At 43.8% G+C, this 17,500-nt stretch overlaps 1 protein-coding gene across 1 annotated transcript in view; it reads right to left on the bottom strand.

The window, feature by feature from the left end:
* Positions 1–17,500, bottom strand: part of LOC308099494 (protein shisa-9) — a gene marked incomplete at both ends in the record, with an annotated part of 130,383 nt that overhangs the window by 92,816 nt on the left and 20,067 nt on the right. Inside the window, one exon of the mRNA XM_080448241.1 lies at positions 1–108. This exon is cut by the window's left edge and continues 2 nt beyond it. Coding sequence (XP_080304367.1) covers positions 1–108 — 108 coding nt within the window. The remainder of the gene's footprint in view (positions 109–17,500) is intronic.

Raw genomic sequence — 17,500 nt, 5'->3', positions numbered from 1 at the left:
TTGTTGGAGCGCAGGGCCCTGGCTGAGATGCCATTGGTCCCTATAGGGTGGTGACCTCCGTCTACACCTCCCACGTCTCCTGGCTGCTTCATTAACTCTGTCAGAGTTCTGCAGAGAGAGAGGGGGGGGGGGGCAAAAGGGGAGAGGGTAGAGAAGGTAAAGAGAACGAGAGATGGGGGGGGGGTGTTTAGATGAGAACAGCGGAGGGAAAGGGATTTAGGAGAGTAGTGAAAGGAGACATAAAGTACAAGGGTATAGAGCATAGTTTGCAGAAAAGGGGGAGGAAAGAAGGGCAGGACAGCATAGGAGAGAAGGGGAATGGAGAGAGAGAGGACAGAAAAATCAAGATGTTTGATTAGTAATACATAATACACACAATGCAGGGGCAGTGCCGCTGAACGAGACTTCATCATGATGAACACCTGAGCAGAAGAGCAACAAGCACAGATATATTGAAGCCCACGGTGCAGTGCTGTGGCCATTGGTGCATGCATGCGCCGTTGCAGTTAAGTCTACCTTATCATCCCCTTGGGGAAGTTTGTCCTCTGCATTCACCCTTCCTAACTACTTAGAATCAATGAGCAGCCACAGTGCAGCAACTGGGGACCGATTCCAGTTGCAATGCCAGTTCCTTGGTCAAGCGCAATGGCAATAACGCTGTTATGTACGTGCTGTACCTTGTTATGCATGTCTTTTGGTGGGAGGAAAAGGGAGTACCCGGAGTAAACATACAGCATGCAAACTCCACATAGAAAGGCCTCCTGGCAAGGTTCAAACCCAGGACATTGTTGATGAGAGGCAACATCTCACATCCATGAAACGTCCATGAGTGTCATGAATCTGGTGTCGTATGCCCAGTGGGAAAACAACTCTGACAGATCATTCATGTCTCAGAAAAAGAAACGGTACAGAAATATAAATCACAAAAGCAGAAGGAATGAGAAACAATATGAGTGTATATGGATGCTTGCCAAAGCATCAATCACTTAAAAACAGAACAGCGTCCTCTCTCTGCCCATGCTAGGAGTCTTTGAACTACTTCTGAGGCTGCCACTAAAAGTGGAACAGCGGACAGGAGAGAATGTTTACAAAAATAATCATCAAACACACACACACACACACACGCACACACGCACACGCACACGCACACGCGCACACACACACACACACACACACACACACACGCACACGCACACGCGCACACACACACACACACACACACACACACACACACACACACACACACACACACACACACACACACACACACACACACACACACACTGCAGACTGACAAACATGCACACAAACACAAAATAGTGTGTTTGTGTCTTTAAATCCAAGGGCCCTAAGCTACAATATAACAACCTTCAAATTGCGCAACCAGTGGCATGGAGCTACAGAGTTTTGTCATGATATACTGTTACACTGGGCTACTGGAAGTGGCTTAACGGAAGTACAGGAAATATACCGGCCAAGGAAGTTACATTGATGCTGTGCAGATTGTTGTGATTGGTCAAAATAAGACAGGTTCAGCTTCCAGGGGAAGTAGCCTACATACAATGGAAGTGCCACCCTTATAGCCTCTTAGTTCTATACCAGGCTCCTTGTGAGATGAGAAAAGCTTGGGAATGAGGTTCCCACCTACTGTACTATGATCCCAGGGGTCTATACTTGGTCCCCTCCTTAGCCGATCTAATGTGTCACAATGCAATGCAAATGTTTTTTTGCTATTTTTCAGGGTGACCATAAGTCCTCTTTTACCCAGACATGTCCTCTTTTGGGGTGCTGTCCGGCCTGTCCGGGGGGTTTGTATAAAATCCTTCAAATGTCCGGGTTTTTGAGAGTTTGGGTAGCGTGTACTGTATCTGTGTATCAGTAGGGGGGGACGTATCTTAGCAACAATGAAAGCGCTAACTCTCATTGGTCGTGTCATGAGTAAATGAGTCAATGAGCTGCTGAGATCCTCTCAGACGCCAGAATCTTAGTGTTGCCATGTCCGCTTATTTACCGCAACTTCTGGACAAGATTTGGCTTGTTTTTCTGGCTTGTTTTTGGAGGTATGTTTCCTTATTTCTCTCACGAGACTTGGCAACACTCCTGACAGGCTGAGACACACTCTCACACACACACACACACACACACACTGGACAGCACATACATCGCGCTGCCTGTCATTCATTGAAAAAAACTCTGGCAAACGTGCTGGGAACACATGCGTGAAGTGTCCTCTTTTTGGGAATTCAGAATATGGTCACCCTATGTTTGTCTATTATGACGTCCAGAATTGGAACAATAGGGTTCATGTGGTTAACCATTAGCGGTACAACTTGATGTCTTGCTGCGTTACATACAGTACAGTTGAGTTTGACCAAGCAGACATTGAGATTTTTTCCCCTCTACACCAAATATCTTCACAGGAAATAGCCAATCTGTGCCTTCTGATAAGGCCTTCTTTGTGGCTGACCGGCTGTGCCCCTGAGCAGGGGCGAATGATAGAGGGAAGGGAATAGGAGTTTAAAAATGGAACACGCCTCAGACACCGCAGTCTGTCAGTGCTAGAGCGGAGGATGTCACAGTCGGTAGAGATCCACGGTACCCACATTTGCTGGGCCAATTAGGCTATGAAAGGTTTTGGTAATATATCGACTAATTGAATGCCATCTTTACATACTGTAACTAACCTATATGTTAAAATGTTGTTGCAGTTCCGGTATAGAATTAATCATGATCCGTTTCCACAGGAGCTCATTTGCCTTTCATCTGATAATGTTTGCATTGCAGAGAAAATACTGTGGGAATCACTGGATCTCCTACTACAATGTAGGCTACATCTGGTGCAATACAATAAAACTGATTAAGATTATTCATCACAAAATAATTAAAGAATTAGCCTGTTGATGTTTCCTTTATCCTAGGCTTCCAAAAATGTCCAGTCATATGCCTTTCCAATTGATTGATATCTTAATTTTGTGATATTTATTCTAAAGAGAATAGACTAAAGAGACACTTCACTTACATCACTCCTAATTACTAAACGTATAGTCATACAGTACATGTAGCTTACATGATATATGGTCACCCTATGTTGAGGCCATATGTTTTACAATGCCCTATGGTGATTGTATTTTTTTTTATATGAGCTTCAATGTAAAACACCAGGCTATAGGAACAGCTTGGAACATCTGGACAGGGAATAGGAATAACTAATATTATCAGCGATGAGCCGTCCTTGAGCAAGGCACTCAGCCATTAACTGAACCGTAGAGGCTGTTTTCATGGCCACGAGCAGAACAGACTGTGGTTGTTAGCAGGCAGCATCTTGGCATCTTCGAACTGTAGCCTAAAGCATAGATCTACTGATAAAGATCAAGGTGTGCACAGCAACAAAACTTGCCTCAATAAATAAAAGCAAACAAGACACACAGCTTCCCTGCGCAATTCAAAAGGCTTTTAAAAAGTTAGCTAAGTGAGTGTAATTATCAGTATCTGGCCTGAATCCCCTACATAAAGCTTATATCATAAAATGTCAATAAAAACAAAACGAATGTTGTCAGTCTTGTTGTGGGATAATTGCTTTCCTTCACCCTTTTACATCGGCGTAGAGATGTATAACTACAATGAATACACATCACCAACGAGCAGCATCCGTTGAGTGCTTAACTTTGCTGAGCTGTCATTGGCAGAGCAGTGTGAGCTGCGCTGTGATTGGCCTACGTTTGTGGGGACAGAGATACAGATACAGAGATAGAAACCATGTTCTAGATGGCTGGCCCCTTTGGCACCATGTCATAAAAAAAAGTTTTGCAAGCCATCTGCCAAGTGATGTCTTCAGGCGGCAAACTGCCTGAGTTCTGAGTTCAAATGAAACATATTTTTCGTGAGAAAATTGAGCAATAGAATTAATGATGAAACTGAGGCTGGGACTGCCAGCATCCGTGTCAGAAACCCACATATTGACTGTAGGATAGACTGACAAGGGCATACAAGGACAAAGACCCAGTCACGCTCCCTGATCTCTCTTCCATCCATCCATGTGTCCATCCGTTCGTCCATCTGTCAGTTCATCCATCCATTCATTTACCATTGATGCTGCCACTGGTGCTTTCCCAAATGAAACCCCCATACTGAAACTTGCTGACCGGGATGTGCACATAATTGTGGACAACCAAGGACACGCAAGCAAGCAAGCAAGCAAGAAAGACAAAACACACACACACGCACGCACGCACGCGCGCGCACACACACACACACACACACACACACACACACACACACACACACACACACACACACACACACACACACACACACACACACACACACACACACACACACACACACACACACACACACACACGTCTTATCCCATCAGTTGTCTTGTTCTACTTGCTACCCAATATCTGCCCCTATGTTATTTTGTATCTGTCATCTTTAATTTCTTTTCTCCCTCTGTCTCTGTCTCTGTCTCTCTCTCTCCTCGCTCTGTGTCTAAAAACTGGAGCTGACCCCCCCCACCCACCCCCGCCGCCCTCCAGCGGGTTGAGAGGGCTGTTACTGTTGAGTGCTTGTTATATGTTATTCTCCCTTTACTGCCCCCTCAAGCATGCTGATCTCTCTCTCTCTCTCTCTCTCTCTCTCTCTCTCTCTCTCTCTCTCCCCCCGTCTCACCCTATTGCCCCCTCTTTCTACCCATCTTCCCTCCTGCTCTCCCTCTTTCTCTCCATCCCTCCCTTAGTTTCTCTCCCCAAGGACACTCACATATACTATTACATCTAGCATTATTAACACTGTAGAGAAGATGCAATGTCATGTGAGGACATGTGAGACACACACACACACACACACACACACGCGCACACACACACACACACACACACACACACACACACACACACACACACACACACACACACACACACACACACACACACACACACACACACACACACACACACACACACACACACACACACACACACACACTTATAATTTACATAATAGACACACACAAACACAATAAAACTTGACTCACACTGACACTTACATAAATATACAGTTCACATGAATACACATAAACAACTCCATTATGTACTGGAGTAGATATTTTCAAAGTTCTTCATGTCATGGACACCCAAATTGTCACTAGGCCATTGACCCGTATTTCAAATGATTCTGTTTTGATTTGAACATAAATATACATGAAACATTGTCTTGGATGACGTTATATTGTCTAAATGATTGCCTAGATTCACAGTGAAATTGAAACACATTTCAAGTGAATTTAATTATAGGGATATTAAATAGCTCCACCTTTGAATGGGGACCCCCGGGAACCCGCTCAACAATCCCTTGATTTCGCAGACCCAACTTTGAAAACTACTAGGGGGTTAAAGGATAGACCGTAGGGGCAACCGTACGGGACTCTGGAAAGTATTTGAAGTGTTCTGGCATCCACAGACCTATAAAATGGATCCGATATCGGGACCAAAAAGTATCAGGCACGAAAACCATTAACCCCACCTGTTTGGTACTGCATGAATTTTGAACCTTCCAGAAGTATTTACCTTGAGGGGAAGTTCAGAGACAATGTTACAGCCAGGCTTGGATGACATCCAACCCATTCTACAAATATATAATATATGCCAAGGGGTTTCTGGCTCTTTTATGATAAGAGGGAAGGTTTTATAGGCTGAGCTGCAGCCCTTCAAATGCCATGCGTAACATCGACACACTCAATGACTTGTGTACTAGCTGATACGAGCCTTCACTAGTGATAATACATGCGTAAGTAAACACGAGCAATCATACACAGTCATGCGTAGACATACAAACACGCACGCACGCACGCACACGCACACACGCACACACACACACACACACACACACACACACACACACACACACACACACACACACACCCTTTTCATGTGTTCAAACAATGTCTCTTGAGTCTTCAACAGTCAGAGGGTGTGTTACAAGGAGAGCTATACTCACTGGGTTACTCCACCAGTCAGTGTCGAAATCAGCTGATCTACAATCTCACAACGCGACGCTATGCAAGGCGCTGTGAGCTTGTAGATCGGTTATAATCGGCCTTACGACAAGTATAAATCAGGTTTTAAGTGTTCGACTGGTCTAAATCAGGTTTTAAAAGTGTCAAGTAGCTAGAGAGCCACAAAGCCGCTCAACAAAGCCTTGGATTTGGGAGCCAGGCTGGTTTAGCTGAGGTACAGGTACTTTAAGTCTCCATAGCTCTCAAGGGTGTCCCCGGTGGGAGTGGAATGTTTTGTTCAAGGAGCACTTTGTAGCTAGTGAGAGTTAAAATGGGTATGTTCAAGGAGTACTGTTTACTGGTCAGAAAGCAGTCTGCTTTCACAGAGTGCTTTCACAGAGTGCTCAGGTTGTATGTTTGTACGCCACCTTGTTGTTCTGTATATGGTACAGAAACGGATTGGGTTCATTTTTTTGCCATCTTTGTGCCAAAATGACATGAGAATGAAAGGCACAGCCGGCATGGCGGTACAGGGGTGTGAAGTCTAGGTCAGCACAGCTTTCTGCCTTGAACCATTCCCTGCTTATCTTCAATATTTTTCATCAAACACAGAAACACATCCCTCTCTCTTTCACACACAAGTAGAGCAGTGACGTGCGCTTCCTCGAGAGAGAATGAAAAGGCCTAGCCTAAATAAACAATTATACATGTGCATATTTTGAGTCTATTTTGTGAAATAAATGCATAGGCTATTGTCCTTGCATGTGTGTGAGAAAAATAAAGAGTCAGCGAACAACTAAGTTGGTTATACAACTTTAGCATGCTCTACTTATTTGGAAAAATCTGCCTTTATGTTGCTTGGTGAAGGAAAATTCTTCAGTACCGGAGCTTTTGTGACTGCATTCTGCTGCATCGTCAGTCCATTTTGTGTCTGCATTTTGTGAAATAAATGTGTAGACTAATGTAAATATATGAAATCTACCGACAACAGCTGTCAAACAGTACTAGACGCCGACACTGTTCTGTGTAAAAAAAAGAAAGGAAAAAAAAGCCATTCATTAACTCTTTCACTGCCAGACTTATTTCAGACTGTGTCGTCCCAGTGCCAGGAAAAAGGTGCATTTTTCCTCTGTTTGTTTTTTAACATTGAAGTGAATGGAGCAGCAATTTTTTGGATAGCGTTATCTCCTAGTTCCTTTGAGATAAACCAAAAAAAAATCAGAAAAATTCAAAAAAAAAAAAAAAAAAAAAAGAGTTAATGACAGCCCTCCTTGCCCTTATTGCAGGATATGTGTACAAAAGTGGCTCTTAGTGGGATGTAGACAGAGTGCATTATAGCGGTGGGACAACAAACTGGTTTCAGAGAATAAGTATTATTATGGATATTAACCTGAGTACTGTAACTAGGTAACTTTTTGGTGAGAATAAACCAGGTTAGAGTACTTTCAGGACATTTTAGGGTAGTGCGTTGCTATCCGTTTAGCATTTTCACCCTTTGTGTCAATGTTTCAAATTCATTACTGTTCTCACACTTCTCTTAGAACATGTGCCCCCTCCATCCCTCTCTCTCGTTCTCTCTGTCTGTCTCCCCCCCCCCCCCCCCATTACAACTTGTCCACTAAGCTGGTGAAGTTGGATAATTTCTCCCACATTTAGAAACTTTTGCAATGACTTTTTGGGCATTAAAGAGCCACTGATGTGTAACTTTATAAAGCATTACTCCCTGGGTTCCCACATTGTAGATCAAAGAGGGGTTATCTTGAGGTCTGCTTTCAGATAAGGGCGCTGATGAGCCTCATTTGCAGTCTAAAAAATGGATCCCCTCTCTGTAACACGAGCCGATATGAATTAATTAATGAATAAAAGATAACAGAAAAAAGTTTTGATCATTTTCTTCCAAGCTCAAAAGCAACAATGATTCAGCAAAAGATAGAAGAGTAAAAACAACAGCAAAAGTACACCAAAGAATGATCCCAGACCCAGAGGCAAAAGGACTTCTCTGCATTTGGCCCATCCTATTAGGAGCAGTGTGCTGCTCCAAGTGAGCACACAGGGAGCAATTAGGCGTTCAGTATCTTGCTCAGGGACACCTCGAAACCAAGCCTGGAGGAGTCGGGGATCGAACCGGGGACCCTCTGATTCCCAGATGGCCGCCATGCCTTCTGAGCAACTGCTGCCAGTGAGAGTTTTCAAACCTGCAGGCCATTGGCGACAGTTACAATTCCTTTGCTCTTTCGTGTGCTCTAATTCAAATAAACACATTCTCCCTGGTTTGGATGGTTGAATATTTGGCTACCATTCACCAAATAAGAAAACAACAACGTTTTAAAAAATGCATTTAAATTGGGATGCTCAAACCCGCAGCAACAACTGAACTGTTCAAATTAATACGAACCCCCCGGTGAGCCCCATTGACTGAGCGCGAGAGGATGCAATTAAAGCCAGGTTTCGTAATTGCATCAAACGAATCTGCCAATTTACCGGCAGTATAGAGAATTTTCAAGCCGAATGGAGGCTAATCGGTACCCGCAATTAGTGATCATTTGTTGGTTGTTCATTGGGGGAGAAAAAGATTCTCTAAAAAACACACTAATGTTCACACAAGCATGTCCCTTTAAAGCGGTGTGTCCCCTGATTAAACCGTCACTATTCAGCAAAGTCCTTATTAAGATCCCTTCTCTCTAAATGTACACAGACAAAAGAGAAGAGAGAGAGAGAGAGAGAGAGAGAGAGAGAGGGGGGGGGTGGAGAGCGAGAGGGAGAGAAAGGGGGAGAAGGTTTTCAAAGGAGAAGGAAATGGAGAGAGAGGGAATAGAAAAGGATATGCTTTTCTATTTCTGTTTGCAGAAGGGTAGGAGGAGGAAAAGGTAGAGAGGGGGAAAAAAACAACAAAAGGAGAAGGGAAGTTTGGGAGAATGAGGGAGGAGGAAGAGAGAGAGAGAAGGAGAAAGGCACATGGAGGGAGTGGAGAGAGACATTTAACTCCCCTCTTCTGCAAAATCAGTTTCCAAATGAAACCTGAAGTTTCATTAAGCCAATGAATATATAAACCTTTATTACCCAGAGGTGACAATTACACACCTCAACGGGTTGTTTTGTCTGCTTGAACACGTGCTTAGTGTGTGTGTGTGTGTGTGTGTGTGTGTGTGTGTGTGTGTGTGTGTGTGTGTGTGTGTGTGTGTGTGTGTGTGTGTGTGTGTGTGTGTGTGTGTCTGCGTGTGTGTGTGTGTGTCCCCGCGCGAGCGCACGTGTGTGTGCGGTGTGTGCATGCAGACGCATGTGCATCAGTGCAACATTTATCAAAGCAGGCTGGGCATTGAAGGCCAAGGCTCTTGTTCACCACGGACAAAAAGGCAAAGCCATTTATGTGTTTTTTTGTCTGCAGCTACAGTAGTGTGAAACAGCAGTTAGGTGAAAGCAGGGCAGGATGCACTGCATGGACTTTCAATTTAATTCAATAAAAAAAATTTTTTTACAAAAAAAATCATTTGTAATGGAATGTGGCTGGAAGATTATAGGTTCCAATCTCCACAGGACAGCTGGGAGAATCTTTGCCAGGATAAAGTGACCACCTGCAATGGAGATGCCCTTGAGCAATCACTCAACCGCCAAGTGGAGCTGCTCTGTGCCAGAGTGTAGCTGTTTGAATGTTAAGCAGTGCTTTGAAAGTTCATGCGCACCCAGCAAAGCCTGCATAGATTCAAGTGAAACAAAAATAAACAAAATATTTAGTTCATTGATTTGGAATGCCACTGAGTCCAGTTGTATGTGATAAATGATAGAAATGAGAGATAACTTGTGCATTCCCACTGGACTGAGTGCAACGCATCAGCTTGCACCAGCCCCAGTCGTATAACTTTCTGTTTTTGCGTTTCGAATTGTCAGAGAGGATCTCATGCTAAAAATAATTTGAGCAAAACAGCCCTGAAGACATTTGATAAGAACTGCAGGATAGCTCTGGTAGCTCCATTTTCTCACATGCAAGCGTGCGTGCACACGCACACACACACACACACACACACACACACACACACACACACACACACACACACACACACACACACACACACACACACACACACTTACTCCCCTGGGTGAACAGCGCTGCAGTTGGTAATTGATTCAGTCTTTACTGTCACAGCAGGTTAGTTTGTATTATACCCCCCATAGGTGACTCCAGGGGTCTGTATCCTATGGAACTGTGCATGTAAATAAACACACCCACTGTTTTTAAACTGTGATGGTGTACAATTGCATGTGACCTACAGTTGTGCAATCCACCAACACGTTGGACATAGTCTTGTGTTGCCACGATCAGAGATCTCCGCACACAATACATCAGGGGACTTCTAAAGTGGCGAGAATGGCTGCTATTGCTAATTGCTCATTGTTAATGAAACAAATCATGTCACCGCCCAATATAAAGCACCGCCCTAAAGACTTTGGATTGGTTCTGCAGTGCAGTTGTTGTCGTTTGTAACTCTCTTTCCACCCAGTTTTTGCAATGAAAGCTGCAGGATTGTCCCCAGTCTCTACTGAGAGAAGCTTTAGCTTTTCCAGACTGACTTGTGAGTAGGGATGGAGCTCGAAAACCGGGTCCATTACAAACCCTGTTACAGAGCCTGTTATCGGGTATAGCGGCCCATGGCGTCATGTCTAAACTATCAAAACAAGAGGCGATCAAGACATAAATCTAATCACCCACGCTGGCACAAACATGTCGGTCTAAAAGTGTATTGATCCCTGTCAACCAGCGTTGCCCAGGGAAACAAGGAAGAGGAATTTTATTGGCTCACTAATAAAATAATAGAAAAGGCTCAATGGGCTCGATAAAAGCCCAGATCGATAAGGTGCTCATTATCAATACAAATTAACGAGCTCCATCCCTACTTGTGAGTCTAACATGAACACCTGCATCCCCAGATACACGTATAGGCCAGTGTATGCACAAACTGTACACGCAGACAGGACTATGAATTAACATAATATGAACACACAGACTTGCAGCCCAAGTACTATAGGATTTGACTGTCCCAATGATACTCCACTGCTGAGCACCATCACCTTTGTAAAAGAGGGTCATAGACCAGTCGTCCAAGGCCAAGCCAAGCAAAATCTCCTGCAGTCAGCCCAGGGTTGGGAGATGGAGGTCGACCTGGGGAGGAAGCTCTACTTCCCAGAGGCGGTACCGTCCACCACTCTGAGACCACACATAATTATGTGGTCTCCAGAGGGAGAGAAAATCCTCCTGGTGGAAATAACGGTCCCGTGGGAGGAGGGCTGCGAGGAAGCGGCAGAGAGAAAGAAAACCAAGTACCAACAACTTGCCCAGGACTGCCGGGACAAAGAGTGGACAGCGTGACTGATGACAGTGGAAGTGGGATGTTGAGGATTCCCAGCTCAATCAGAGTGGAATCTGATGACAAAGGTCGGACTGAGAGGCCACTTGAGGAAAACAGACGTTCGTAGGTTGGGAGAAGCGGCAGAAAGAGCCCCCTGTTGGCTCTACATTAAAAGAGAAGACAATAGCAGGAAGCCTGGATGAGAGGGGCAGTGATTTGGCCAATCACTGCTGACCCGCCGAATGGAGAGTGTTGTGGTTCAGGGTTGAAACACTCCAAGGAGGCTGGGGACCACCTGATGACCTCTCTTCCAGGCCAAGGCTTTATCTATTAGAAATGGATCATAATTGCATCTCTGATGTATTTACAAACCTCTCCCTCTCTCTCTCTCTCTCTCTCTCTCTCTCTCTCTCTGTCTCTCTCTCCTCTCTCTCTCTCTCTCTCTCTCTCTCCCTCCCTCTCCGTCTCTCTCTCTCTCTCTCTCTCCTCTCTCTCAACCTTTATTTAACCAGACAAAGCCAGATTAAGAACAAATCGTTATTTACAACTGCAAGTTCTCTTGAGGGAGAGGGGAGAAGGGACTAAAAGAAAACAACAATCAGGTTAAAACAATAAAAACAACACAATATAAAAACAACACATTGTAACACACACACGCAAAAGCTGCCTGCTCTTTTAACTAAAGTTAGGGAGTTTAATGGAGCCAACCAGGAGTGAGTCATCCCATCATTCTCATTGGTGGTAATTTAGGGAGGTTACACAGAGTGGGATGTGTGTATTGTATCTGTGGAGGAGGGAAGAGCTAGTTAACAACAATTTCAAGCATAACCTTTGACAAAAAAATAAAACAAAATACAATTAGCCTTCAGGGCAGGAAACAAACGCTGAGATAAGTAAGAATGCAGCCACACAATAACTAACTAATGTATGTACACGTGAATTGATTTTTGTGTGGGCTGTGTTTTCGCTCGCCAAGGTTACAGTATATTGAGCCTCAGTGCTTGTGAATTTTACGTGAATTTGTTCCACATTCTGAGCATAAAAACATTCAAATTGGAAAATACTTCCTCTTTTTTTCATAATACATACATCTAGTGTAGTGACAGTAAGATAACAAATATATCCAAATATAAACCTGAACCTGGGCAACCAGAATCTTAAAGTAACTCATCAGATACCTTAAAGCTAGAACCTGGACTTATTTGAATGTATAAAGCACAATTTTAAGGTTTGAGTATGTTAATACAATATTATTACTGCGGCTGGAGGGGGTCTCCATACTCTTATGTTGAGAAATGACGACTCTTTTGTCGGTCAGACACTTACTGGTTGACAATGTCAATAAAGTTGTTTGAAGCGGACGGTGCACGGGGTTGGACACTACAGTAGATGTGCTGCCATCTTTATTGTGTAACGCCCGGGTTTCGACCCCGGGTTACCCACGTGGAAAGCCACTAGCCTAAACGGGAATTCCCCATTGACCAGGGGAGATATCGAGGCTCTGAGCCACTACTGCCACACTCACCCCCCTTTTGAACTCTCTCCACTGGGAAACCCCATCCGGGTCACGGCACCCTTGTAACGGCCGGGATTCGAACCCGCGTGTCTCCCGCGTGAAAAGCCAACATCTTATCCACTAGCCTAAAGGGGAGTTCCCCCTTGGCCGGGGGAGACATAAGGCTTTTTGGTCATCAGGCAGAGGCTCTGAACCACTACTGCTACAATTGCAATTTGGACATCATTGCAATTACCTCTCTCTGAGTCTCCGGACAACGGATATAAAACTTAAATTGTAGATTTAACTTTCTGTGCCTGCACTTTCTGTGCCTGTTTAAGTGTAAAATCTAGCTGAATTGAAACCATCTGTCATTGATACAGTTTATTAAGTCACAAATTAGACGCATGCAGCAGTTTTCTGCCTGTTTGGAGGAGAGCCTGGTAGTTTGTTATGCCAATTCTGCTGTTTGAAAGAAATAATGCAGGACAGCTGTTCCACAACTACGGCTTCTGGACAGGTTCTGTTGAGATGAAGGAATAAGGCTGTGACTACATGAAGACTGATGTAGAATTTACATGTCTGACATTAGACTGTGTCCGACGTGATTGAATATAATGTAAAGATGCAACATAGAGTGACATGTCACATCTACCCCTCAAGCAACAAGAATAGGGCAAGTTGGAACATTCTCTACTGAAGCAAAATGTTGCTGAAGCGAATAGACAGGCATCTAATGCAGGACCAGTTGGAGACGTAGATTGTTATTGCCAAGTGTGGATATTCTGTGCTATAAGATACAGGTGAATGGACTAGAGAGAGAATGGTCTCTCCCTGGTAAGCACATGTTTAATTCACCATGCTTAAAGGGTTAGTTCACCCCAAAAAAAATAAAAATCCTATCGATTAGTCACCCCATGGAGACTTGGATGGATATTTTTGATGACGGGAAGCGGTTCCCGCGGGAACCGCTTCCCGTCATCAAATGATTGGCTTAGGAATGCGACAAAAACATACAAATATTTTTTGGGGTGAACTATCCCTTTAACACAAAATAATAATATAGGCTACACATTGCCGATGCTACTGTGACCAAATTCACAAAATGTGACCTGAATGGTTCCCGCAATTCAGGCGACGTGATTAGTTTTTATTTTGTCCATTGTTAATGACCTTTAGGGCCCTATCTTACACCCAGCACAAATCAGCGCAAAGTGCAACGCAAGTGTCATTTCTAGTTTAAACCTTCACGTCCAGTGCCCATGATGTGTAAGTAACAATGTGCTTGCGCCTCGTGGCCATCTGTGCGCCCATTGCGATGGTCTTATAATTGGGTGTGGTCAGGGCCATTGTTGGCACACTGCTATTTTGGGTGAAGTGAGAAAAGTCAGAAAGCGATTGCAACTTAGATAGGGTTGTCACATTCTGTGCTGAAAATTAAGTGAATCTTTTTTGACGCTATTGCGTTGCCATGAACCACTTGTTTCCATTGTCCTTTGTCCTGGTTTGTGCCATACTGTCTCCAAACAATCACTTCAAATAATCCAATCCTTTGAAAAGCTCCCTTAAATGCCTGCAGGCTCTTTCTGTTTGCCCAGCACAGCAGATCTGTTTCCTCAGTAGAAAAACGTTCGCTTATACCCCATTATTTAGATAGCAATGTGCCATGGTCAGGGCCGGGCCCTAGGATTTTCGTGGCCCTAAGCAAGATTTGCTTTGGTGGCCCCCCAAACACCCCCATTATAAAATCATTATGTCATGAGATAATCATTTTTTATTGAATATTAAAATAATAACGTTAGTTGTTGGATAGGAGATACATGACATAATTACAATATGAAAGTTTAAAAAAAAAATGCTTATAGCAGCTGCCGGCCCTGGTGCAGGCGCACATTGCTCTTAAAGGGAATGGGAAAATACACTACGACACTAATTCATGGTACCCCCAAAAACATACCCATGACTAATTCAGAGACTAAATACCCCTGTGCACCTTCCACCATACTTGACACCCTGACACGCCCCCAGGCATTTGTGCCATGCGCTTTACAGTTTGCACCACCTTGCGCCATGCAGGATTGTATCTGCAATTCAATTTTGAGATATAATGTGTGCAAAGTTAACATTGTGGCCTGACGGTGGCACTAGATGCAATGTCATGGAGGTCACCCAAATGGTTAATATTCATTCACCATGCAAATCAAGTGTGCTCAGCAGCAAGTTTCATGGCAATCAGTCTGTCACATTTCAAGATATCTTGTGTGCAAGTTGAAATTTTGAGTGCCCAAAGGGTTGCACTAGAGGAAAGGACGTTCGGTCACCAAAATCTGCAGGGTTCATTCTCCGATGGGGGCATGAAGTTGCTAAGCAAATTCTGTCGTACTCCAGCCAGTAGTTTTAGTGATATGTTGTTGTTTGAGATCAAAGCGATCAGATAGACAGATGGACCGCCATCCTTAGAGCACTGCCACTAGCAGGACTCTCTGTTAATCAGTAGTAAATTGGTTCTTATTAGGATATACAACAAACATTCCTAACTAAAGTTGGCAATGGATGTGGGAACAAATAACCAGGAGGCACAACAAATATCAGAAGTGTTGAACTTCTCTTTACCTCTGGAGGGAGGGAGGGAGGGAGGGAGATAAAGAGAGAGATAGAGAGTGTGTGTTGTCTTAGTCTCTTTCCTTCACTTTGTCTGATAGTGTTTTGTGATTTGACAGAGCCTCTCCTAATCAATAATTCACTACACTGTTAGAGGGACACGCATACAGTACACACAAATAAGTGCACGCACACGCACACACACACACACACACACACACACACACACACACACACACACACACACAACCAGATAGCGCTCCCTTGTAGGCCTGGTACAAAGGTTGGATGTGTCTCTCTCTTACAATGCTGTACAGCTATTAGAGATGACAGTGGGTGTTTATCTGGTAGTTTGTTTGTGGTGGATTGAATTGCATAGCCTCTCACTTCCAGTCATGTGTGAGCATGTGTGGGTGCGTGGGTGCGTGAGTGCGTGCGTGCGTGCGTGCGTGATCTATACATAATTTGTTTTTATGTATAGAAATAATAGACACATACTGTAGGAGTGAATCATATGTTCATCCCTCCGGGTCTCGTATCATTCATTGACAACTGAAATTACATATTGCCTCTTTATTGAGCTTTAATATTTATTTTTCAACGCAGCATCAACATTCTTTCGCCTTCAGGATTCATCAGGCTTGCTCATCAAAACGGAAAAATTATGTCATTTTTCAAAGTGAAGTAATTATTCTGGGCCGTGTGTGAAACAAACTCCAGTGTTGTCTGAAGGCAACGCTGTGTGTGTGTGTGTGTGTGTGTGTGTGTGTGTGTGTGTGTGTGTGTGTGTGTGTGTGTGTGTGTGTGTGTGTGTGTGTGTGTGTGTGTGTGTGTGTGTGTTCACGCGTGCGTGTTTGTGTCTGTGTCTGTGATGACGAGCTAACATTATGTCGAACAGTGACTCACCACCTCCTTTCGTTATTTTTGGGGCTTTATTTTGGGACACAAACACACACCCACAGATTCATTCTCCTCAGGGGATATGTTCCCCCTGTGCATGCAGCGCTGTGACGCACACACACACACACACACACACACACACACACACACACACACACACACACACACACACACACACACACACACACACACACACACACACACACACACACACACACACACACACACACACACACACACACAAATTTGGACGCATAACCAGGGTTCGATTTGCTGGGAGGGGTGGGGGGTAAATCCATGGCTCTGCTTTTGATCCTCCCCCCCCCCCCCGCCCCCACACATACACACGTAAACACGCGCAGAAGCATGCCCACTTAATGTATCCAAGCACACGTCAATGGTGTACACACATGCACATAATGTGTGTAAATGTACATACTACAGTAGAATATCAATCACTCTTTGACATTATTGATAGTATTTAGCCGATCAATGTACTATCACCTCACCACCATCCATCAATAGACCGGGAGAGACAGAATATTATTGATTCTCTTTTATCAGCTATCCATCAGTGTCTGGACAGCTTAGCCCACTCATAATGAGCGCCTGTGTAGGATTATGTAAAACATGATAGTACTGGATGGAGTGAGATAAACCATATTATACCAAACTAGAACAGAATGAAATACAATTGAACATATCACATTTTAGCTTGTCTTTAACCCATTTTGTAACTATACCTTTCAGGACGGGAACCCCTTTTGGGATTCCTGTTGCTACTGTATGTACAGTATATAACAACATTTATTTTTTTAAATTTTTGAATAAATAGTGAAAGTTTTTCAGAAAACGTAGGCGTTTTTAGAATCGGCCTCAGGTCTAAATGGGTTAATGTCTCTCCCCACTATAACCAATAAATAAAATCTTCCTTAGTTAGAATTGTTTAATTAGGATGGAAAATACATTGACAGGGCTGAAGATTTCTTTAGCCAACAATGATAACCCTAAGTTCTGAGCTCTCCTTTATGTTCTCAGCTCTTATTTAGGCGTTTCTGTGGACACTGAAAGATTTACAATTAGACTAACTGAAACTGCCAACTACTTTCAACAAATGCAAAAATGCATGGTTCGCAACATTCTGAAAATAGTGAACTTGAGAGTTGA

Source organism: Gymnoscopelus braueri (assembly GCF_963280865.1).
Source record: "Gymnoscopelus braueri genome assembly, chromosome: 13".
Taxonomy (NCBI): Eukaryota; Metazoa; Chordata; class Actinopteri; order Myctophiformes; family Myctophidae; genus Gymnoscopelus; species Gymnoscopelus braueri.
Note: the sequence above shows the minus strand (reverse complement) of the source record. Positions and strands in the feature narration are given on the sequence as shown.